Source organism: Amblyraja radiata, chromosome 25 (genome assembly GCF_010909765.2).
Source record: "Amblyraja radiata isolate CabotCenter1 chromosome 25, sAmbRad1.1.pri, whole genome shotgun sequence".
NCBI classification, from domain to species: Eukaryota; Metazoa; Chordata; class Chondrichthyes; order Rajiformes; family Rajidae; genus Amblyraja; species Amblyraja radiata.
In genome coordinates, this window is record NC_045980.1 from 36,976,318 (window position 1) to 37,002,297 (window position 25,980).

The following is a 25,980-nucleotide window of genomic DNA, read 5'->3' on the forward strand; positions in this document are numbered from 1 at the left end:
GTACATGTGGGTGTGTGTGTACATGTACATGTGGGTGTGTGTGTACATGTGGGTGTGTGTGTACATGTGTGTGTGTGTGTGTGAAGGAACTGCAGTTGCTGCTACACTGAATGTGGACAAAGCTGGATCAGCACCGGCCCATACTCCCCGCTCCCATTGGTCCGGCTCTCACCCACGTGAGGGCGGGCACAAGGGGCAAGATGGCGGCGCCCATGATGGAGGTGGAGCTCGCGGCCGGGACACGGACACGGACAGAGCCCGGGCCCGGGGATGTGGAGCGGCATCAGCATCAGCGCGGGCCCGGGGATGGGGAGCGCGGGGCCGGCACTAGGACAGAGCGCGGGCCCGGGGATGTGGAGCGGCATCAGCGTCAGCGCGGGCCCGGGGATGGGGAGCGCGGGGCCGGCACTAGGACAGAGCCCGGGCCCGGGGATGGGGCGCCGTTGGCCGCCCGCCTGCGTCTGGTGCTGGGCAGCAGGAGCAACGCTAACGCCGTGCTGGACATCCTGGAGACGCTGGAGGTGAGTGAGGGGTGAGGGAGCGCCGCGGGGGGGGGGAGCGAGGGAGCGGGGAGGGGAGGGGAGTGAGGGAGCGCCGCGGGGGGGGAGGAGCGGGGAGGGGGGGGAGTGAGGGAGCGCCGCGGGGGGAGGGGGGGAGTGAGGGAGCGCCGCGGGGGGGGGGAGCGGGGAGCGGGGGGGGAGGGGAGTGAGGGAGCGCCGCGGGGGGGGGGGGGGGAGTGAGGGAGCGCCGCGGGGGGGGGGGGAGTGAGGGAGCGCCGCGGGGGGGGGAGGGGAGTGAGGGAGCGCCGCGGGGGGGGAGGGGGGGGCGGCAGTTCCTGGGGGTTGAGGGAGATCAGGGATGTTCAAGTTCGGTTGATCTTTACAATAACACTTTAGGAGCAACAACGTAAGCCCCTGTCCCACTTTCCCGAGTTACTCACGAACTGTCCCGAGTTTTCCCATTGATTGGAACTCGGGGCATGTCGGTAGCGAGTCCGTAGATGTTTCGTAGCAGCTTATAATGCCAGCGTAGGAACTCGGGGCATCATGTAAGTCGGGACGTTTGTTCAACATGTTGAAAAATGTCCACGAGTAAATAAATAGCCCCGAGTACCTACGTAAAGCCCCTGTCCCACGGTGCGAGTCCACCCACGAGTGATCCAGAGTTTAAAACAAATCAAACTTGTGGTAATTACGTAAAATTAACGTAGCGGGAACGTCGGAACTCGTAACGCTAACGGCAGGTACTCAGGAAACTTGTTAACTCATGAAAATCTTTCAACATGATGAAAGATTTCCACGAGTCAAATTTACTCTTGAAGTAAAAATTTTAAACTTTTAAACTCGTTGTAAGAACGTAGTAGCCCGTGCGTTTACCGTAGTGACTCGTGAGTCTACCGTGGGCACTCTAACTCAGCGGGACAGGCAGCATCTCTTGAGAGAAGGAATGGGTGACGGGATGACGGTTCCAAAATTCTGCTGCATCTTTGTGTTACTCCAGCACTGTGTGTTCACTTTTTGTCAACCAGCATCTGCCCTTTCTTGTGTATGACATTATTTGTATCCGTTGCAGTTGATTATCGCTCCCTTCAGTTTCCCAGGGGGTCTGAGGGGGGGGGGGGGGGGGGGTTACTCCAGCTTTTCTTGTCTCTCTACGGATTTAAGAGAGTGAGATTCACTGCCAGACATCGTCGGTATATTAAATGTACAAGAGTCGTTTCACATGACCTCCCTCCCCCCCCCCCCCCCCCCAACTTTCCCTCCAAACCCCAGTCCCGTTACGAGTGCCGACGTTCCCGCTACGTTAATTCTACGTAATTACCACGAGCTTGATTTGTTTCACTCGTGGGTGGACTCGCACCGTGAGACAGGGCCATAATTCTCCGAGTTCAAATCAAGGGGAAAACTCGGGAGCGTTTGTGAGTAACTCGGGAAAGTGGGACAGGGCCTTTGACTTTTGACTTCTGAGATACAGCACGGAAACAGGCCCTTCAGCCCACCAGGTTTGCATTGACCAGCGATCCCCGCACACTAACACTACCCTACACACACTAGGGACAATTTACAAATTTTACCAAAGACAATCTACCTACAAATCTTTACGTCCTTGGAGTGTGGGAGGAAACCGGAACACCCGGAGAAAACCCACAGGGTCACAGGGAGAACGTACAAACACCTTACAGACAGCACCCGTAGTCAGGATCGAACCCGAGTCTCTGGCGCTGTGAGTCAGCAGCTCTATCGCTCCACTAAACTATTAATCGACCGCTCAAATTTAACGTTAGAGTCGCTGCCTTACAGTACTTGCAGGGCCAGAGACCAGGGTCCATTCCTGATTACGTACAGAGATTACGTTCTCCCTGTGTCTACGTGGGTTTTCTCCAAGATCTTCGGTTTCCTCCCACACTCCAAAGGCGTACGTGTTTGTATCTGGGTCTAGATTCTCCCTGGTGTGTGTCGGCTTGTGTTAATGTGCGGGGGTCGCTGGTCGGTGCCGATTCGGTGGGCCGAAGGGCTAAATCCCGCACTAAATCAAGGGTTGGCGAGAATGACTTTGCCTGACGTGTTTCTCTGCTCTCCCCATCAGGCTGAGGAAGAGGCCGATACCCTTGAAGCCATCCGCACCTGCGGCAGGTTGTTTTGCACCTTGCTGCAGCGAGGTGATCTGTTTGTCGGACAGTTGCCCGGAGAAGATGAGGCCATGTCAGGTACGTGTTCTCACCTGGGCCCAGGTGTTGGGGTCGCTGCTCCAGTCCATGGGGTCGGCAGCTCCAGGCTACCGGGAGAGTAGTCGCCACTCGCCACCGATAAACAGGCCAGTGGGGAAGATGCCCCTGATGTTTCGATCAGCTTTAGTTTAGTCTAGTTTACAGATACAGCACGGAAACAGGCCATTCGGCCCACCGAGTTGGGGCCAACCAACGATCCCCGCACATTAACACTATCTTACACACACACACACACACACACACTAGGGACAACTTACATTTTATAGCAACCCAATTAACCTGCAAACCTGTACGTATTTGGAGTGTAGAGAGAAACTGGAGCACCCGGAGAAACCCCACGCAGGTCACGGGGAGAACTTACAAACTCCGTACAGACAGCAACCGTAGTCTGGATCGAACCCAGGTCTGTATCCAGGCCCCCCATCTCAACCTTCCCCTTCCCAGCTCTCCCACAAGCCTACTGTCTCCGCCTCTTCCTTTCTTTCCCCCCTCCCCGACATCAGTCTGAAGAAGGGTCTCGACCCGAAACGTCGCCTATTCCTTCGCTCCATAGATGCTGCCTCACCCGCTGAGTTCCTCCAGCATTTTTGTCTACACCAGAACCTGCATCTGTTGATCAGGCCATCAACATTTCACGTTGTCCCTCATTTTCTGCGGACGTTGCCTGACCTGCTGACTATGTTCAGCATTCCCTGCTTTTGTTTCGGCTTTCTGCCACCTGCTGCATTTTGCTGTTGTTAGTGAATGGGTTGCAAGGCATCCGAGTCTTGTTGCAGTGGCTGCAGCTGGGCGGCACGTCCAGTGACTAACGGCCAGGGGATGAACCAGGTGATCACCAGTGCGGTCCTCAGTGTGGCGTTGAGGGAGGTTGCTGCCATAAGAGGGAGCTCTGCATTGGCTGCATTGACTGAAGCATCCTCACGTGGTTAGGCGTGCAGGGATGAGGGAGATCTGCATTGCTGCAGCAGCGCTAGAGTAGGCATGAGTGCTTTGTCAATGGTCGACGCTAACCCTAACCGAGCTACAGTACATATCTGACTCTACACAAGCAGAATAATATTCAAGTACATGCGAGTGGAATAGTGGATGCCACTGAGGCTGTACACAAGAGTCGCCACGCTTCCCCTGCCATCGTTCCCTGCAAGCCCAAACTTGTTCAAAGTGCGGACTCAACTTGGCCATAAAGGTCCCGTTGCCACGGCAGCGGAGTTACTCCAGCATTTTGTGCTCTTTTTGTAAACGGGCATCTGCAGTTCCTTGCACCTGCTTGTCTTCATCTCACTGATGTTAAAAAACATGTCAGGTTGATGCATCTAGGTGTGCGAATCCAACATTTATCCTTCAGTGAAACAGACACAGAGTGCTGGAGTAACTCAGCGGGTCAGGCAGCATCTCTGGAGAACATGGATAGGTGACGTTTCACAGAGTGCTGGAGTAACTCAGTGAGTCAGGCAGCATCTCTGGAGAACATAGATAGGTGACGTTTCACAGAGTGCTGGAGTAACTCAGTGAGTCAGGCAGCATCTGTGGAGAGGAGGTTCTGAGTAAGAAAGATTATTCCTGGATTATTTGGGCAGGTTGAAGAAATCTACAGGGGTCATAGAAAGGTAGAAACAGAAATTAGGTGCAGGAGTAGGCCATTCAGCCCTTCGAGCCAGCACTCAGCTAAATCTAACTTTCTCTTGAAAACATCCAGTGAATCGGCCTCCACCGCCCTCTGTGGCAGAGAATTCCACAGATTCACACCCTTCTGGGTGGAAAAGCTTTTCCTCATCTCAGTCCTAAATGGCCGACCCCTTATTCTTAAACTGTGTGACCCCTGGTTCTGGACTCCCCCAACATGGGGAACATTTTCCTGCCTCTAGCCTGTCCAGTCCCTTATGAATTGTATATGTTTCTGTAAGATCCCCTCCCATCCTTCTAAGTTCCAATGAATACAAGCCCAGTCGACCCATTCTTGGATCCATAGTTTTGTGTAATTTCAGGTGACTACAGTGCGGAGACCAAGTACAGGATGTGGATGAGGCATCGCTATCAAGCCTGTGCGCAGCAACTCCTTGGTCTGATGCTCCATGATTCTGAAGGTGTACAGGTGAGTGAGAGACTGCTTACCTGTCCGTTCCTGCTCCGCTCTCACAGTGTGGGCAGCTTTCGCCCAATGCAACTGCTCTTGCAAAAACAAGGGACTGCAGATGCTGCTTTACAGCAAAGGACTCACAGAGTTGGAGGAACCGAGCGGGTCAGGCAGCATCTCTGGAGATACGTGGATGGTGAAGTAAGGTTCCGGGTCAGGCTCTCAGTCTGGTTCGAGCTATCCCTTGTCCATCCCTACCTTTCTTGTCCAGCTTTCATCCTCACAAGCCTGCATGTCTTTGGAGTGTGGGAGGAAACCAGAGAAATCCCACGCAGGTCACGGGGAGAGGCGCCGTGGAGAGCATCTTGTCGGGAAGCATCACGGCACGGTTTGGGAACAACACCATCCAAGACCCGCAACAAATTGCAGAGTCATGGACGCAGCCCAGCCCATCACACACGCAAACCAACCCCAACCCCCCCTTCCATCGCCTCCATCTGCACCTCATGCTGCCTCGGCAAATCCCCCCACTCCATCAGTCTGAAGAAAGCGACACACAATGCTGGAGTAACTCAGCGGGTCAGGCAGCATCTCTGGAGGGAAGGAATGGGTGACGTTTCTGGTCAAGACCCTTCTTCAGACTGTATTCCCAAGTCCCAGCCTGAAACATCACCTATCTGCGCAGATGCTGTCTGACCCGCTGAGTTACTCCAGCACTCTGTGAAACGTCACCTATCCATGTTCTCCACAGATGCTGCCTGACCCGCTGAGTTACTCCAGCACTCTGTGAAACGTCACCTATCCATGTTCTCCACAGATGCTGCCTGACCCGCTGAGTTACTCCAGCACTCTGTGAAACGTCACCTATCCATGTTCTCCACAGATGCTGCCTGACCCGCTGAGTTACTCCAGCACTCTGTGAAACGTCACCTATCCATGTTCTCCACAGATGCTGCCTGACCCGCTGAGTTACTCCAGCACTCTGTGAAACGTCACCTATCCATGTTCTCCACAGATGCTGCCTGACCCACTGAGTTACTCCAGCACTCTGTGAAACATCACCTATCCATGTTCTCCACAGATGCTGCCTGACCCGCTGAGTTACTCCAGCACTCTGTGAAACGTCACCTATCCATGTTCCCCACAGATGCTGCCTGACCCGCTGAGTTACTCCAGCACTCTGTGAAACGTCACCTATCCATGTTCCCCACAGATGCTGCCTGACCTGCTGAGTTACTCCAGCACTCTGTGAAACGTCACCTATCCATGTTCCCCACAGATGCTGCCTGACCCGCTGAGTTACTCCAGCACTCTGTGAAAAGTCACCTATCCATGTTCTCCACAGATGTTGCCTTGGGGCCATTATGGATTCAGATTTAAATTTCGACAGTCACATCAAATCAGTAACAAAATCAGCCTACTATCACCTCAAAAACATAGCAAGATTAAGAGGACTCATGTCAGCTCAAGACTTAGAAAAACTTGTACATGCCTTTATTACTAGTAGGCTAGATTATTGTAACGGTCTCCTTGCAGGTCTTCCAAAAAAAAACTGTCAGGCAGCTACAGCTTGTTCAGAACGCTGTTGCTAGAGTTCTAACAAAGACCAAAAAATTTGAACACATTACACCAATTCTTAAATCCTTACATTGGCTCCCTGTATGTCAGAGAATTGATTTTAAAATCCTGCTGCTCACCTATAAATCACTACATGGTTTAGGGCCAAAGTATATCACTGACATGCTTCCACTATATAAGCCTTCTAGATCTTCTGAAACCAATCTGTTAGTGATTCCCAGAGTAAATACAAAACATGGGAAAGCAGGATTTAGTTACTATGCAACAAATAGCTGGAATAAACTTCCTGAAGATTTAAGACTTGCCTCAACTTTGACCACTTTTAAAACAAGACTGAAAACTTTTATGTTTACTTTAGCTTTCAGCTAAATCTTAACTACATTGCACTTTTAACTTTTGCACTTTTTATAATGCATTTTTAATTTTGCTTTTCTTTTCTTTTAGTTCTTCTATTTTATTTCATTTTATTATTTCATTTATTGTATGACATGTTTTTATATGAAGCACTTTGAGTCTGCCTCGTGTATGAAATGTGCTATATAAATAAAGTTGCCTTGCCTTGCCTAAATGGCCAACCCCTTATTCATAAACTGTGACCCCTGGTTCTGGACTCCCCCAACATTGGGAACATTTTTCCTGCATCTAGCCTGTTCAATCCCTTAAGAATTTAACGTTTCTATAAGATCCCCTCTCACCTTTCTAAATTCCAGGCAATACAAACCCAGCCGACCCATTTGTTAGTCCCCTACGTCAGTCCCGCCATCCTGGGAATTAACCTTGTGAACCTACGCTGCACTCCCTCGATAGCAAGAATGTCCTTCCTCAAATTAGGAGACCAAAACTGCACACAATACTCCAGGTGTGGTCTTACCAGTACAACAGCAGTAGGAACTCTTTGCTCCTAAACTCAGCTTGACAACTAGATCTCTGTCCCGACTTAGTGATGGTGTTTTGCTGTGAGTGACTTTGTGCATTGCCCATCCAGAGACTGTGTGTGTGCACGCTGATGAGGTTTATCCAGACGGAAGGAAGGAGCCCACTAGTCCAAGGTGCGGACGATAGTTCGTGTGTCTTCCCCGTGGAGCTGCTGAAGGTGAGTTGTGATTCTGATGTCCTTGCCTTGCTCCCTGGAGCACCAACCTGAGGGCGGTGTTTGTCAGCCTTTAGACTTTGGAGATACAGGCCCTTCGGCCCACCGTGACCGTGCCGACCAGCAATCTCCCCGTACACTAACACTCTCCTACATACACTAGGGACAATTTACATAAGCGAATTAACCTACGAACCTGCAGGTCTTTGAGATGCGGGAGGAAACCGGAACACCCGGAGAAAACCCACGTGGGCACAGGTAGAACGTGCAAACTCCGCACAGACAGCACCCGTAGTCAGGATCAAAGCCGGAGTCACCGGCGCTGTGAGGCGGCAACTCTGTTGGGCACCAACATTATGGGCCGAAGGGCCCGTTCCAGCAGTTCTCTGATCTGTGTTCTAACCTTGCGAACTGCTGAGAGTTGTGCCCTCTAAAGGGTCTGTCCCACTTGGCGATATTTTCGGCGACTACCGGCATCATTGGCTGACGTATCAGGTCACCGAAATATTCGCGGCGTGATGACGTTTGACGTGCGGTGTTTTTTTCAAGTGTCGCTACATTTTTTTGTCGCCGCTGGATTTTGAAATGTTCAAAATCTTTCGGTGACACTGATATGTTGCCGGCAGTCGCCGAAAAAAATGGCCAAGTGGGACAGGCCCTTAACTCTGACCCCAGAGCGATCTTCACCAGTTGTTAACCGCGCCAACGCTGGTGGTCGTGCCTTCGTGTGCCAATGCCTTTGCCCTGACGTTCCTTATCCAGTCCTCCCCGTCTCATGACTTCTCCCTCCCCCTGGAACACCAAACCGTGATGTCACACCTCAGCGTGCTTTCTACCCTTCAGTTTCAGTCTAGTTTATTGTCATGTGTACCGAGGTACAGTGAAAGAAAGGCTTTTTGACCAGTCAGTGGGAAGACAATACATGATTACAATCGAAGATAGACACAAAATGCTGGAGTAACTCAGCGGATCAGGCAGCATCTCTGGAGAGGGTCTCGACCCGAAACGTCGCCCATTCCATCTCTCCCAAGATGCTGCCTCACCCGCTGATATAATGCCAAGGCTCTATAAGACGCTGGTAAAGCCACATTTGGAATATTGTGAGCAATTTTGGGCACCATATCTCAGGTCACAACATGGTCACAAGGAGTGGGTAGACCAGTCTGAAGTAGGGTCTCGATCCAAAATGTATTGTGTGTTTTTGTCATTTTTACTATATGTAGAACTGCAAGGCAACAACATTTCGTTCAGACCGCAAGGTCTAAATGACAATAAAGGCTACTTTGACTTTGAAACGTCACCCATTCCTTCTCTCCAGAGATGCTGCCTGTCCCGCTGAGTTACTCCAGCACTTTGTGTCTGTCTTCGATTTAAACCAGCACCTGCAGTTCCTTGCTACACATGATTAGAATCGATCCATCGACAGTGTGTAGCTGGGTGCATCTGTAGGGGCTGGGTTAGCGAGGATACTGTGTGACTATTTGTGTGGGTCCCTGGACATGTGCGGGTGTAGGGAACTGAATGATGTGTTGCTGTTTACAGATCTGGCGCGGGGGATGTGTTGATATTTATCCGTTGCCCATAGAGTGATTGATCGTAGAAAGGGCAATATCTCGGGAGCGTATCAGCACTCTTTAAGAAATGATCTGCCATCTGTTGAGAGAATATTTCCACGGTTGCTCAGCACAGTTGTGGCTGGAAACTAAGCGCGGAGCTTGCTGCTGTGTGTGTGTGTGTGTGTGCCCCGCATGGTTTAGTGGTCGGGTGATAAGGGCGGAGGCAGCCAGGAATAAACGCTGATGGTTTGTGTTTGCACTTCTCTGCAAGAGACCTGACCCAGATGTACGAGTGGGGAGTGGTTGAGGTTAGAGCCGCACTGAATCTGGCTCCGACCTCCGACCTCCGACGCAATCCATCCCAGCGTGTTTAGTTTAGTTTACAGAAACAGGCCCTTCAGCCCACCGTGTCCATGCTGACCAACGATCCCCGCACACTAACATTTATACCAAGCCAATTAACCTACAAACGTGCATCCGGAGAAAACCCACGCAGGTCACAGGCAGAACGTGCAAACTCCATACAGACAGCACCCATAGTCGGGATGGAACCCGGGTCTCCGGCGCTGCATTCGCTGTAAGGCGGCAACTCTACAGTTTGGAAGGTGATTGGCCTACCCGGGCCGACCCAGGCCACGCCGACCGCCGATCACCCATTCATACTAGTCCTTACTAACATGACCTGCCCCTGAAACAACAAGCAGACAATGCTGAAACCCACGGCAGGTCGGTCGGGCAGTATTCAGCTGTGGGGGGAGAAATAATTTAGAGATACAGCCTGCAAACAGGCCCTTCGGCCCGCCGAGTCCATGCCGACCATCGATCGCCCTGTTCACACACTAGTTCTAAGTTAAACCACTTTCTCATCCACTCCCTACACACGAGGGGGCAATTCACAGAGGGCCGACTGACCTACAGACCCGCCCGCATTGGGGGGTGTGGGAAGAAACCAGAGCACCCGGAGGAAACCCACACGGTCACGGGGAGAACGAGCAAACTCCACACAGACAGCACCCGAGGTCAGGATGGAACCGGGGTCTCTGGTGCTGTGAGGCAGGGGCTCTACCTGCAGCAACTTACATACTAGAGGGACAAAGTTTAAAGGAGATGTGTGGGGCAGAGGGTGGTGGGTGCCTGGAACGTGCTGCCAGGGGTGGGGGTGGAGGCAGATACGATAGTGGTGTCTAAGAGGCTTTTAGACAGAGACATGGATATGGAGGGGATGGAGGGATACGGATCATGTGCAGGCAGGTACTGTAGTGACAGAGACATGGATATGCAGGGGATGGAGGGATACGGATCACGTACAGGCAGGTACTGTAGTGATGGTGAAGGGCCTGGTTCTGTGCTGTACGTACGGTTCATTGTTTCATGACTTCTTGCCAAGTAGTCGACACTCGCATTAAATAAACGATCCACTGGCCACAGGTGTCTCAGGGTTTAGACACAAAGTGCTGGAGTAACTCAGCGGCTCGGGCAGCTTCAGTCTGAAGGTGGGCCTGATCTCAGACAACGATGAGAAGTGAGAAGGCCTACTGGGAGGAGGTGGCTGATCTAGCACTCTGGTGCCAGGACAACAGCCTCCTCTTGAACATCAAAAAAACTAAGGAGCTGATCATGGACTTTAGGAGGGCACATCATCCGAGGATGTACACACCATTGAGGATAAATGGGGATCCTGTGGATAGGGTGAACTGTTTTAAATATCTGGGAGTCCACATCTCTGAGGATATGACATGAGCATCACACGCCTCAGCACTCGTGAGTAAGGCAAGGCAGTGCCTTTACCACCTCAGGCAATTGAGGAAATTCAGAGTGTCTCCGAGGATCCTCCAGTGCTTCTCCGCAGCGGCTGTGGAAAGCATCTTGTCCGGGAACATTACCATCTGGTTTGGGAATTGCTCTGCCCAGGACAAGAAGGCTCTGCAGAGAGTAGTGAGTTCGGCCGAACGCACTATGGGAACTTCACTCGCCCCCCTGCAGGAACTATACATCAGGAGGTGCAACTCCAGAGCCAACAATATCATGAGAGACCCCTTCCACCCCTGCAACGGACTGTTCCAGCTGCTACGGTCAGGCAAACGCCTCCGTTGCCATGCGGTGAGAACGGAGAGGTTGAGAAGGAGTTTCTTCCCAGAGGCCATTCGGACTGTAAATCTCACCAGGGACTAACTCTACTGAACGTTTTTCCTTCCAATATTTAATATGTAAAAGAATATGTGTGTGTTTATGATTGTGTTTATAGTTTTTTTGGTTGTTTGTTTGTTTGTCTTTTTGCACAAAGTCCGCGAGCATTGCCACTTTCATTTCACTGCACATCTCGTATGTGTATGTGACAAATAAACTTGACTTGACTTGGGTCTCAACCTGAAACATCACCCACTCCCTTCTCTCCAGAGATGCTGCCTGTCCCGCTGAGTTACTCCAGCACTTTGTGTCCATCTTCAGTATAAACTAGCATCTGCAGTTCCTTGTGTAGCAAGGTGTTCTGCGAAACGATCGCCCAGTCTGCGTTTGGTCTCGCCGATGTACAAGAGTCCACATCTTGAACAACGGATAGAGAAGATGAGGTTGGAGGAGGTGCAAGTGAACCTCTGCCTAACCTGAAAGAACTGTTGGGGTCCCTGGACAGAGTCGAGGGAGGAGGTGTAGGGACAGGTGCTGCATCTTCCGCGGTTGCAGGGGAAGGTACCTGGGGAAGGGGTGGTTTGATTGGGTGGGAAGGGACGAGTTAACCAGGGAGTTGCGGAGCCAACGGTCTCTGCGGAAGGCGGAAAGGGGTGGAGATGGGAAAACCCGGCTGCAGTTCCTTCAGGTTTTATCTGCAACTTTTCCAACTCTCTCCTCTGCCTCTCAGTCTGTGGTGGAACGCTTGCTGCAGGTGGAGACAGACTCCTCCTTGCTGATCGCCTGCTTCCAGGAGTACCTGCGATACGCTGACGTGCGTTACTACACTATGGCGTGCACGGCCGACCACATCCCAAGAGTAATGCAGAAAGCCAAGGGGGTAAGCGTATGAATGAAGGAATACGTTTATTGGCCAAGTATTCACATACAAGGAATTTGCCTTGGTGCTCCGCCCGCAAGTGACAACATGACATACAGTGACACACAGTGTAGAAACACACCAATTATTACGGGATTGGACAGGCTAGCTGCAGGAAAATTGTCCCCCATGTTGGGGGAGTCCAGAACCAGGGGTCACGCAGTTTAAGAATAAGGGGTCGACCATTTAGGACTGAGATGAGGAAAATCTTTTCCACCCAGAGAGTTGTGGATCTGTGGAATTCACAGGATGTTTTCAAGAGAGATTTAGATTTAGCTCTTGGGGCTAACGGAATCAAGGGATATGGGGAGAAGGCAGGAACGGGGTACTGATTGGGGATGATCAGCCATGGTCATATTGAATGCCGGTGTTGGCTCGAAGGGCCGAATGGCCTACCCCTGCACCTATTGTCGATGTTTCTATGCCTATGTTTTCACGCTGGCTGCTCAACGCTGTCACCCCAGCCACTGCTTGCCCACTCATCCTGTGTCTCCTCTGTGTGTGTGTGTGTGTGTGTGTGTAGGCCCTGGTCCCCGCATACCAACTCAACGTGTTCAACCTTCTCGCCTCCATCCACATGCCCGCGGGGCAGGGAGACCCTCGAGCCTTCCTGGTGAAACCAAAGAGTGAGTATGTTACAACGGGCGAGGTTCTGTAGTGTGAGGGCCGGCTGAACTGTCTTTCTCCTCTGTATTTGGCTTGTCGGGAGTATGTTCAGCAACTAGTCTCTTGGTGAAGCTGTGGAATTCTTTGCCCCAGACGGCTGTGGAGGCCACAAGTCAGTGGATATTTTTAAGGCAGAGATAGATAGATTCTTGGTACACAAAAAAGCTGGAGAAACTCAGCGGGTGCAGCAGCATCTATGGAGCGAAGGAAATAGGCGACGTTTCGGGCCGAAACCCTTCTTCAGACTTATTATCAGCTGCCTGGAGCAGTTTCACGCAGGCTCTGGGACAATGCACACATATATAAAACCATACAGAAATAAATATACAAAATGTAATCAGTTTTACAGCATGGAAACAGGCTCTTCAGCCCAACTTGTCTATGCCGGCCAACATGCCACATCTAGTTCAGTTTATTATCACGTGTATCGAGGTACAGTGAAAAAGCTTTTGTTGCGTGCTAACCAGACAGCGGATCGAGCCGCCAGTGTAGATACAGAATAAAGGGAATAATATTTAGTGCCAGATAAAGTCTTGTAAAATCCAATTATATATAGTTTATACCCATAGGGTTTCGGCCCGAAACGTTGCCTATTTCCTTTGCTCCATAAGATGCTGCTGCACCCGCTGAGTTTCTCCAGCATTTTTGTGTACTTTCGATTTTCCAGCATCTGCAGTTCCTTCTTAAACACAATAGATAGATTCTTGTTTGGTACTAGTGTCGGGTTATGGGGAGAAGGCAGGAGAATGGGGTTAAGAGGGAGAGAGAGGAGGAGAGAGAGAGAGGGGGATAGATCAGCCATGACTTGATGGGCTGAATGGCCTAATTCTGCCCCTATCACATGACCTTGTGGCATTGATGTAGACAATAACATGCTTCACATAGTGTACTCATAGTCACACAGTGATACAGCATGGATACAGGACCTTTGGCCCAACTTGCCCACACTGACCAACATGTCCCATCTACATTAGTCCCACCTGCTTGATACCGTACCTTTTCAATATTCTGCCAGAAGTGCAACACTTCCCTGGCAACCAAAGCCGCTTTCCTTCGTAGTTTGGCATGTTCTTCTTTCCTCGCACGCTCTTCATTCAGCTTCTGTTCCTCGTGATGGCGTACAACAGTGCATGCAAGCTGCTCACACAAAGTAACCACTCAATGTTTCTTGGGACATCATCAATATTGCCGCAACACAACACAACACAACTGTACAACAGAACAGCACAAGAACAGGCCCTTCGGCCCACAATGTCCATGCTAACCATCAATGCAATTTAAACTCATCTCCTCTGCCTGCATGTCATCTATATCCCTGCATTTCCATGTGCCTATCTAAACCTGCAGGAAGGAACTGCAGATGCTGCTTTAAATGGAAGACAGACACAGAGTGCTGGAGTAACTCAGCGGGTCAGGCAGCATCTGTGGAGAACATGGATAGGTGACGTTTGGGGTCGAGACCCTCCTTCACACTGATTGTGGGAGAGGGGAGAAGAAAGGTGGGGAGGACAAACCCTGGCAAGCAATAGGTGGACACAGGCATGGAGGATTTTGACGGGCAGATGATTGGAACAAAGTCCAGAGATAAGAGCAGAAGGTGTGTGAGAGGAATAAAGAGTTGCAACTTGTGAAGCCAGAGGAAGGAATGTAGCGGGATGGGGGGGAGAATGGGTGGGAGTCCAGGTGAGGAAAGGGGGGTGGGGGAGAAAGGGGGGTGGGGTTAAGGCGAGGTTCGTTAGAGGTTACCTAACTTTGGAGAATTTTTAATTGAAAATTGAAAGTTGGCAAACGTCTGCTGCCTCTCCAGTGCCGAGCGTCAGGACGTTGTTCCGACAACTGGACGTGTGCACGCTCTAACAAGTGGCGCAGCGGGTAGAGCTGCTGCCTCACGGCGCCAGAGACCCGGGTTCCATTCTGACTGCGGGTGCTGTCTGTACGGAGTTTGCACGATCTCCCTGTGACCTGCGTGGGTTTACACCAACCGGGTGCTCCAGTTTCCTCCCACAATCCAAAGACGTGCGGGTTTGTAGATTAATTGGCTTCTGTACATTTTAAATTGTCCCCAGTGTGTGTAGGATAGTGTTAGCATGCGAGGATCGCTGGTCTGCGCAGAGTCGATGGGCCGAAGGGCCTGTTTCCGCGCTAGTATCTAAAAAAAACATCTAAAACGGAACTTTTGTTTTCAGGGAAGTGTGCAGAGTACAAGGCAACGAAGCTGAAGGTAAGGTTTGTAAATCACACACACGTTCCCTCTTGCTGTGTGGGAACTCCAGCTACAATTCACCTTCCGTGGCTGGGAAAGACTAAACTAAAGTCTCAGCTCAACACAGCCCCTGGCATCCAGACCATTAGGGCCAGCGCTACCCACATGCTATAATGCTATATACAATGTTATACAGGTCCATCACACATCTTTCCAGCATCCTTTGTTCCAGGGACTATGAGTACGACATTTACTGTGTGTGGCGTGCACAGCCTAAAGTTGTAGGACAACTGGTTCTATTTGATTGTGCACGCCGGGTTGATTGCTACAGGGCGGACCACGTGGAGGTTGCAACCTCCCACCCCATTTAGTGCAACGGTTTAACATTGAAGCCCTGTTGATCAGCCATGATCACATCGAATGGCGGTGCTGGCACGAAGGGCCGAATGGCCTCTACTCCTGCACCTATTGTCTATGTTTCTATGTTTCTAGTCACTTTGGAAACGGAGCAGCCAATCTGTACACAGCAAGATCCAACAAGGAGAACATGAGGCGTGTGTGTTTGTAAGTTCATTGGCCTCGGTAAACACTGCCCCCGGTGTGTAGAGAGTGGACAACATAGAACTATTGTCTATGTTTCTATGTTACCCCTGTTCATGTTGTAGATACTGGGACCTACAGGCGCTGGTTTGCACTGTCAAATTGTCGGAGTTACTCCAGCACTTGGTGTGTTGAGGAATTGTTGGTTCCGTGGCCGATCGGCCAGTTTCTGTTTTTACAAAATTGATTTACAAATATCCACCTTCTCATCCACAGGAACAGAAAAAAAAATTTGAGCAAGTGTGGCTTGTATTCCTTAAATACAAGGTAAGTTTGTCCTTGTATCTGTCTGTATGCCATGTATTGATTCTTCTTCCCCACTGGTTATAGATTAGTTTACAGATACAACGTGGAAACAGGCCCTTCACCCATCCAGTCTGTGCCGACCCTGACCAGTGTGTGGAGGGAATGGACGGGCAGTGTTTCGGGTCGAGACCCTTCCTCAGACCTGACCATCCCACTCCACAGATTAGTTTAGAGATGGATAATTGATGGTCGGTACGGACTCGGTGGGCCGAAGGGCCTGTTTCCGCGCTCTAAACTAAACTAAAGAGTTCTCCCACAGCCCATCCCCATGGCAACCCATCAGCAATATTCCCTTTATCTTATCCATCTCTAAACTAATCTGGTGGGATGGTCAAGCGAGGAAGGGTCCCGACCCTAAACACTGCCCGTCCATTCCCTCCACAGATGCTGCCTGACCCGCTGAGTTCCTCCAGCCGTTTGTTTTTTAAATAGAACAGCAGAGTAGGTTAAGTGCACGTCTCTGTACAAAAACAATGTCGAATCTCACAATCAATCTGTGGCTACATCAAGTTTCTGTATGACAGAGTGTGCTGGAGGACGTGATCAAAACACTTGCAAACAAGCCCCCCAGCAGAGTTACCCAGCGCTATCAACACTGACTTCTCCAATTTCAGGTAGTCCTTGCCTTCTCCCTCCTTCCCCTCCCCTTCCCAGCTCTCCCACAGCCCACTGTCTCCGCCTCTTCCCTTCTTCTTCCCACCCTCACCTCCACATCAGTCTCAACCCGAAACGTCACCTATTCTTTCGCTCCACAGATGCTGCCTCGCCCGCCCAGTTTCTCCAGCATGTTTGTCTATCCCAGTATAGTTTGATCAGCACTAGTCCTGTCTTACTGACAGGAACCTGACGCCAGCCTTGGAAGTTGAGAGTGTTTCACATATCATAAAGTTATTAGGAATAGGAGTAGAATTAGGCCATTCAGCCCATCAAGTCCATTCCGCCATTCAGTCGTGGCCGATCTATCTCTCCCTCCTAACCCCATTGTCCAGCACTCTCCCCATAACCTCTGATACCTGTTTAGAGGACAGGAGGTTTAGTTTAGAGATACAGCGCGGAAACAGGCCCTTCGGCCCACCGAGTCCGTGCCGACCAGCGATCCCCGCACACTAACACTATCCTACACACACTGGGGCAATTCACATTTACACCAAGCCAATTAACTTACAAACCTGCACGTCTTTGGAGCGTGGGAGGAAACCGGAGATCTCGGAGAAAAACCACGCAGGGAGAAACGTGCAAACTCCGTACAGACAGCACCCGTGGTCGGGATCGAACCCAGGACTCGGGTCTCTGGCGCTGTGAGGCAGCAACTGTACTGCTGCGCCACTGTTTTGCACAACAAGATATGGCAGCTGCACCCACAGCTGCTAACGTCCGATCCATTGTCTGATGCATGGGACTCGGTATAACTTGTCCCCTTGTCATAATGCAACTGGGCCGTGGTGAAGCCCAGCACACAAATGACTGTTCTCACCCTGGGAATCTGATTTGTGGGTTACTGCTTATCAATAACAGTAGTTCAGGGGCTGTGTTTCCATTTACAAAGCTGACGGGACCCAGTTAGTGTTCAAAAGGGAACTGCAGATGGGGACCCAGTTAGTTTTAGTTTTAGAGATACAGCACGGAAACAGGCCCTTCGGCCCACCGAGTTCACACCGACCAACGATCGCCCATACACACACTAGTTCCACACTATCCCACTCTCTCATCCACTCCCTACACACTAGGGGGCAATTTACCTACAAACCCGCACGTCTCTGGGACGTGGGAGGAAACCGGAGCACCCGGGGGAAACCCACGCGGTCACAGGGAGAACGTGCAAACTCCACACAGACGGCACCCGAGGTCAGGATCGAACCAGATGATGGATGGTTGGCGTGGACTTGGTGGGCCGAAGGGCCTGTTTCTATGCTGTGTCTCCCAACTCGCGGAGGGTAAGAGACCAGGAAAGTTGCCTGTCCCTGGCGACACAGGCGGTGAGTTTGAGTTGACCGGGCCTGGGCTGGTCAGTGTGGCCTGGGCCTGCGTTGCCGTGGTAACCGTGCCGGTTTTCCTGTGTTGACAGCTCCCCATCGCGCTCTACAAGAAGGTGCTGGTGATCTTCCACGAGGCCGTCCTACCTCACATGAGCAAGCCCACGCTGATGATTGACTTCCTCACCGCAGCCTACGATGTTGGTACGTCCTTCAGCCCACCGAGTCCGCGCCGACCAGCGATCCCCGCACACTAACACTACCCCACACACACACTAGGGACAAGTTACAATTACACCAAGTTAATTAACCTACAAACCTGCACGTCTTTGGAGTGTGGGAGGAAACCGAAGATCTCGGAGAAAACCCACGCAGGTCACGGGGAGAACGTGCAAACTCCATACAGACAGCGCTCGTAGTCGGGATCGAACCTGGGTCTGTGGCGCTGTGAGGCAGCAACTCTACCGCTGCGCCACCATGAAGCTGCCCGTGTGACTGGCTGGTGGGGATGCGGTGGTGCTGGGGGGGGGGGGGCAGGTCGTGTGTGTGTCTAACTACGGGCGTGTGTTTGCCTTCTGCAGGGGGGGCCATCAGCCTGCTGGCCTTGAGCGGACTCTTCAACCTCATCCACCAGCACAACCTGTAAGTCTTGCCCAAGGCTTGTACTCCACCAACCCCAGGACCTGTACTCCACCAACCCCAGCCCCAGCGCTTGTACTCCACCGCCCCCAGCGCTTGTACTCCACCACCCCCACCCCCAGCGCTTGTACTCCACCACCCCCACCCCCAGCGCTTGTACTCCACCACCCCCACCCCCAGCGCTTGTACTCCATCACCCCCACCCCCAGCGCTTGTACTCCACCACCCCCACCCCCAGCGCTTGTACTCCACCACCCCCAGCCCAGTGCTTGGACTCCACCACCCCCAGCGCTTGTACTCCACCACCCCCAGCGCTTGTACTCCACCACCCCCAGCTCCACACACACAGGGCTGTGGAGGGAAAGGTTGGTTACTGTGACTTTCACCAGAATACATTCTATCTCTGTCCCACCCCCTCCCCTGACATCAGTCTGAAGAAGGGTCTCAACCCGAAACATCGCCCATTCCTTCTCTCCAGAGATGCTGCCTGTCCCGCTGAGTTACTCCAGCATTTTGTGTCTTATCTTCTCTGTTGGAAATGCCATCTCTCTCGAGGCTTCCATTCCCCCGTGTCCATTTTGGGGGTCACCTCCCAGTTGAAGGAGTTCTGACGAGAGCGTGTGCGTTTGTCCGTGTGAGCGGCGATAATGCCTTGTGTTTCTGGTGCAGGGAATACCCCGACTTCTACACCAAACTCTACAGTCTACTGGAACCCTCCGTACTCCACGTCAAATACCGTGCCAGGTTCTTCCACCTGCTCAACCTCTTCCTGTCATCCAGGTTAGTATGTGTTGGTGCTGGCTGCATCCTGCCCGCGTTACATGCTGTGTCGAAAATCATTGTGTGTGTGTGTGTAAGATCATGAGAGGAATAGATCGGGTAGATGCACAGAGTCTCTTGCCCAGAGTAGGGGAATCGAGGACCAGAGGACACAGGTTCAAGGTGAAGGGCAAAAGATTTAATAGGAATCTGAGGGGTAACTTTTTCCACACAAAGGGCGGTGGGTATATGGAACGAGCTATGGAAGATTGGAAGATTCTAAGGGGAGTAAGAGGCAACTGTGGCTGACAGGGGAAGTTAGGGATGGATAAACCTAAAAGAAAAGGTGTATAACACAGCAAAGAGTAGCCGGAGGATTGGGAAACTTTCATAGGACAACAGAAGGAAATAATACGGGCTGGAAAGATGAAGTACGAAGGGAAGCTGGCCATGAATATAAAGAAGGACAGTAAAAGCTTCTTTAGATATGTTAAGGGAAAAAGATTAATAAAGACAAATGTGGGTCCCTTGAAGACAGACTCGGGTGAAATTATTATGGGGAACAAGGAAATGGCAGATGAGTTGAATAGGTACTTCGGATCTGTCTTCACTAAGGAAGACACAAACAATCTCCCAGATGTACTGGAGGACAGAGGATCTAAGGGGGTCGAGGAACTCAAATAAATTTTCATTAGGGCCCTGGTGAGACCGCACCTGGAGTATTGTGTGCAATTTTGGTCTCCTAATTTGAGGAAGGACATTCTGCTCCTATCACTTATGGACTTGTGTAAGTTATCGACCTCTGAGAATTGCTCCTGTTGTGTAGGGATTTGGGGTGAGTTTATTGTCACGTGTACCGAGGTACAGTGAAAAGCTTTTGTTGCGTGTTAACCAGTCAGTGGAAAGACTATACATGTTTACAATCGAGCCGTCCACAGTGTACAGATACAGGATCAAGGGAATAACGAGAATAACATCGAGTGCAAGATAAAGTCCAGTAATGTCTGATGAAAGACAGTGTGAGGGTGTTAAATGATGAAGATTGTAGCTCAGGACCGCTCTCTACTTGTGGTCGGGTGGTTCAACTCTTTGAATCACTTCCCTCTGGAAGGCGACTCCGGATAGTCAAAGCTGCCACAGGCAGACATTAAAACAGCTTTTTCTCCACGAGTAGTTGCTCTACTCAATAACCAAAAATCTGTAGCCTCCCTTTGCTCTGGTATTTTATTTAATTCACATGTTTAATCGATAATGTTTTATTATGAATGTTTAATGTTTAATGTGTCATTCCTAACTGTCACTGTATGTCATGTTGTCACTTGCGGGCGGAGCACCAAGGCAAATTGCTTGTATGGGAATACTTGGGTAATATTCATTCATTCATTGAGCTGCCTGATAACAGCTGTGGTGGGTGAGGATAGTAGGATGATGGTGGGCGTCCACTAACTGGTTGCCTTCTCTCCACCAGCCATTTACCGGCGTACCTGGTAGCAGCGTTCAGCAAGCGACTGTCCAGACTGGCGCTGACCGCTCCCCCCAACTCCTTGTTGATGGTCATCCCCCTCATCTGTAACCTTCTCCGTCGCCATCCATCCTGCCGGATCCTCCTCCACCGGACGACCGACGCCACAGGTACGTACCCTCCCCCTGACCCCCACACTCACCCTCACTTTGTTTCAGCTTGAAACCATCGCTCCCTTAAGTTTCTCCTCTTAAGGGGTTGGATAGGCTAGATGCAGGAAGATTATTCCCGATGTTGGGGAAGTCCAGAACAAGGGGTCACAGTTTAAGGATAAGGGGGAAATCTTTTAGACCGAGATGAGAAAAACATTTTTTACACAGAGAGTGGTGAATCTCTGGAATTCTCTGCCACAGAAGGTAGTTGAGGCCAGTTCATTGGCTATATTTAAGAGGGAGTTAGATGTGGCCCTTGTGGCTAAAAGGATCAGGGGGTATGGAGAGAAGGCAGGTACAGGATACTGAGTTGGATGATCAGCCATGATCATATTGAATGGCGGTGCAGGCTCGAAGGGCCGAATGGCCTCTACTCCTGCACCTATTTTCTATGTTTCACAGGAACAGGAATAAATAATCGAGCACATTTGCCTTGTATTCCTTACACGCAATGTTTAAGAAGGAACTGCAGACAAAAATGCTGGAGTAACTCAGCGGGTTTGGAGTAGGGTCTGGAGTAACTCAGCATCTATGGAACGAAGGAATAGGTGATGTTTCGAGTCACAACCCTGAAGGAATAGGTGATGTTTCGGGTCGAGAGGTCACCTATTCCTTCGCTCCATCTATGCTGTTTCTGGTCGAGAGGTAAACCGGCCTTGATAGAATGGTGGAGTGGATTCGATGGGCCGAGTGGCCTGATTCTGCTCCTGTGACCTCATGAAGTTTAATTTAGTCTTTAGTATAGAGACCCAGCGCGGAAACAGGCCCTTTGGCCCACCGGGTCCGCACATTTGAACATCAACGAAGGCTAGAGATGAGACGAGGTGTGTGAGATACGAGAGGGTGTAACGCTGGAGAGGGGGGGGGTGTGTGGGTGGATAGAGGAGGGAGGGGTGGGGGCAAGGGGGGGGGGGGGGGGTAAGGGGTTAGCCATTTAGGACGGAGACGAGGAAACACTTTTTCACACAGAGAGTGGTGAGTCTGTGGAATTCTCTGCCTCAGAGGGCGGTGGAGGCCGGTTCTCTGGATACTTTCAAGAGAGAGCTAGATAGGGCTCTTAAAAATAGCAGTCAGTTGGATCGGTTTTGAAATAAACGTGCAGGGCTGTGGGGGGAAGGGGGGGTGGGAGGGTGTGAGACAGTTTTGAACATTTTATTATCTGTGTGGTTTCTGACATCCTTTGCTGCAAACACACACCTCCCTGTTAATATATGTTTAAGAAAGAGCTGCAGATGCTGGAAAAACATCAAGGGTAGACACGTGATGCTGGAGGAACTCAGCGGGTGAGGCGGCATCTATGGAGAGAAGGAAATAGGCCACATTTCGGGTCGAGACCCTTCTTCAGATGCCGAAACGTCCGCCCCCGACATCAGTCTGAAGAAGGGTCTCGACCCGAAACGTCACCTATTCCTTCTCTCCATAGATGCTGCCTCACCCGCTGAGTTTCTCCAGCATTTTTGTCTACTTGCCCTTTTAATATAAATATCATTTTAAATGCATTTTCTCTTTCTCCTTCAACTCCTTTGAGGACCAGAGGACACGGGTTTAAGGTGAAGGAGGAAAGACAATCTGAGGGGTAACTTTTCCACACTGTGGGTGGTGGGTGTATGGAGCAATCTGCCAGAGGAGGTAGTTGAGGCTGGGACTATCCCAACGTTTAAGATACAGGTACATGGATAGGACAAGTTTGGATATGGACCAAGTGCAGGCAGGTGGGACTAGTGTGGCTGGGATATGTTGGCTGGTGTGGGCAAGTTGGGCTGAAGGGCCTCTTTCCACACTGTATCACTCTATGACTTGGTTTTGTTTAATGTTGCCTATCTTCTTTGTCATTCCTTCTTCTCCCCGTTCCCGTCCGGCAGAAGGGACAGAAGCTTGAAAGCGCGCACCACCAGACTCAGGAACAGCTTCTTCCCCTCTGTTATCAGGCTTCTGAACGGCCCTTCCATAAGCTAGGGTACTGTCTGATTCACCTCTACCCCATTGTGGACATTGGACTTTGTCTGTGGATCTTTCATTAGTGCGGGTGTCAGGGGTTACGGGGAGAAGGCAGCAGAATGGGGTTAGGAGGGAGAGATAGATCAGTAAACATGATGGGCCGAATGGCCTAATTCTGCCCCTTTCACTTATGTACTGGTGCGCTACAATGCTGAGAACTATATTCTGCACTCTGTATCTTCCCCTTTGCTCTACCTGTTGGACTTGAGTCTGACTTCACTGTATGTATGTACAGTATTATCTGAACTGTGTGTATCAGTACAGGTGAGAATAATAATCCTACACCTGTCCTAGAGCTTTCCGCTGATCCCTACCTTGTGGATGAAGAGGACCCAGCAAAGTGCCGAGCGTTGGAGAGCTCCTTGTGGGAGCTACAGGTAATGCACCTCACTGCACACCTGGGGTCACACCTGGGCTCGCACCTGCGGCCACACCTGGGACGACCCTCCGAGCTTTATAGGGGCTGGCCAGGATTCCGACCAGCCGGATAGTGAAAAGCCTGGATAGAGTGGATGTGGAGAGGATGTTTCCACTAGTGGGAGAGTCTAGGACCAGAGGGCACAGCCTCAGAATTAAAGGATGGAGATGAGGATATATTTCTTGAGCCTTGTGTATTGTGTGCAGTTTTAGTCTCCAAATTTGAGGAAGGACATCCTTGCTATTGAGGGAGTGCAGCGTAGGTTCACCAGGTTAATTCCCGGGACGGTGGGACTGACGGATGGGGGAGTCCAGAACCAGGGGTCACAGTTTAAGAATAAGGGGTCGGCCGTGTAGGACTGAGATGAGGAAAAACTTTCTCACCCAGAGAGTTGTGAATCTGCGGAATTCTCTGCCACAGAAGGCAGTGGAGGCCAATTCACTGGATGTTTTCAAGAGAGAGTTAGATTTAGCTCTGAGGGCTAACGGTTTTGGAGTGGGGGGGGGGTTGTGTCAGGATGGGGGGGGCCACTAAACAGAGGTAGATAGATTCTTGATTGGTGCGGGTGTCAGGGGTTATGGGGAGAAGGCAGGAGAATGGGGTTAGGAGGGAGAGATAGATCAGCCGTGATTGAATGGCAGGGTAGACTTGATGGGCCGAATGGCCTGATTCTGCTCCTATCACATGACTGACTGTGCCCCCCTGTGGCCACTGCAGGCTCTGCAGCGGCACTACCACCCTGATGTTGCTGGAGCGGCAGCTGTGATCAAGAAGGCGCTGTGTGACCAGGAGACGGACCTCTCCGCGCTGTTCGATCTGTCCACCCCAGAGGTGAGTCTGCGCCATGCCCGGGTACTGGCGTGCCATCTGTACAGCCCACGGTTTTAGTTTAGTTTAGAGATACAGCGCGGAAACAGGCCCTTCGGCCCCACCGTGTCCGTGCCGACCAGCGATCCCCGCACACTAACTCTACCCTACACACACTGGGGACAATTTACACTTACACCGGGCCAATTAGCCTACAAACCTGCACGTGTGGGAGGAAACCGGAGCACCCGGAGAAAACCCACGCAGGTCACGGGGAGAACGTGCAAACTCCACACAGACAGCACCCGTAGTCGGGATCGAACCCGGGGAGAGGGGGGTGGGAGAAGAGTCTAAAGTGTCGGTGGGCAGGGTGAGGTGGGGGGGGAAGGGGTGAATACTCTAGTGTCGGGTGTATGTGGGGGTGGGGGATGGGGAGGTGGGGGTGGGGGGGATGGGGCGAATACTCTAGTGTTGGGTGTATGGGGGTGGGGGGGAAGGGGTGAATACTCTAGTGTCGGGTGTATGTGGGGGTGGGGGGAGGGGAGGTGGGGTGGGGGGGAAGGGGCGAATACTCTAGTGTCAGGTGTACGTGGACTCCAGGCGGGTTGCTCAGCCTGCTGTTTTGTCTCTCTTTGTCCGCAGCTCTTTGAGCGGGAGCCCAGGAAGAGGGCGTGCCGCGCCCCGCTGGAGTTTGAGGCTGCGGACGGGATCCTGGGCCGGAGGAGATGTCTGGTCCCCCAGCTCTGGGCTCTGGAGTAACTGCTGTGGTCACCGCTCTGTGTAAACACGCCGTGGCTGAAAGTGAAACCAGTAAAAAACCCCGAGTGTTCTGCATCGTCTTGTGTTCCTTCTGTACGAGTCGTTGTGTTCTGGTGTTTGTATCTGTGGTGTGTCCGGGTGCAGGGAGGGGGAGACCGAGAATGGGGTGGGTGGTGGTCTAACCAGACATGGGGGAACGGTTAGACGTGCTCGGTGACTTGACTTTATTGTCCCGTGTACCGAGGTACAGTGAAAAGCTTCTGTTGCGCGCTAACCAGTCAGTGGAAAGACAATACATGATTACAATCCAGCCGTCCACAGTGTACAGATACAGGATAAAGGGAATAACGTTGAGTGCAAGTCCAGTAAAGTCCGATTAAAGATAGTCCGAGGGTCACCAATGAGGTAGATGGGAGGTCAGGACTGCTCTCTAGTTGGTGAGAGGACGGTTCAGTTGCCTGATAACAGCCGGGAAGAAACTGTCCCTGAATCTGGAGGTGTGCGTGTGTTTTCACACTTCTGTACCTCTTGCCCGATGGGAGAGGGGAGAAGAGGGAGTGACCGGGGTGAGACTGGTCCTTGATGATGCTGCTGGCCTTGTCGAGGCAGCGTGAGGTGTAGATGGAGTCGATGGAAGGAAGGGAGGTTGGTTTGTGTGTGTGACGGTCTGGGCTGCGTCCACAATTCTCTGTCTTTTTTTAAACAAATGGAATTGATGATTGCAATAATATAAACAATATCAAACAAACCCGCCACAGAATACAAAATCACACAATTGTCTAAACGAACTTCCAAAGTTTATACTCTCAAAACGGCTACATTACAATCCTGGTCACGGATATATTCCCTGCGCGGTGCCCAGCGGGGGAGGGAGAGCGGTCAGTGTTACGGTGGCCGGAGTCAGCGTCCACTCACAACGGGCGGGGGGGCACCAGAATATGAGGAGTTTGTGTTGGGCCTCACTCAGCCAGTGGAGGTGGCCTGGAACAGAAGGGTCAGTGTGGGAATGGGAGGGGCAGTTCGGGTGGTCAAGTCAAGCCACTTTTATTTCTATAGCACAAAGTTGACCAAAGTGCTTTACATTGGTGGAGGTACGAACGTTATAC

At 51.4% G+C, this 25,980-nt stretch overlaps 1 protein-coding gene across 1 annotated transcript; it reads left to right on the plus strand.

Moving 5' to 3' along the window:
- Nucleotides 1–200: 200 nt before the first annotated feature.
- On the plus strand, nt 201–24,956 carry noc4l (nucleolar complex associated 4 homolog). The gene is made up of 15 exons (XM_033043078.1): nt 201–521; nt 2,587–2,707; nt 4,714–4,820; nt 7,366–7,473; nt 11,884–12,033; nt 12,596–12,698; nt 14,925–14,959; nt 15,758–15,808; nt 17,913–18,024; nt 18,402–18,462; nt 19,129–19,239; nt 20,687–20,850; nt 23,185–23,267; nt 24,026–24,139; nt 24,758–24,956. Exons 1-15 carry the CDS (start codon nt 201–203, stop codon nt 24,872–24,874), a joined length of 1,758 nt encoding a protein of 585 aa, XP_032898969.1. The 3' UTR covers nt 24,875–24,956.
- The last annotated feature ends 1,024 nt before the right edge of the window (nt 24,957–25,980 follow it).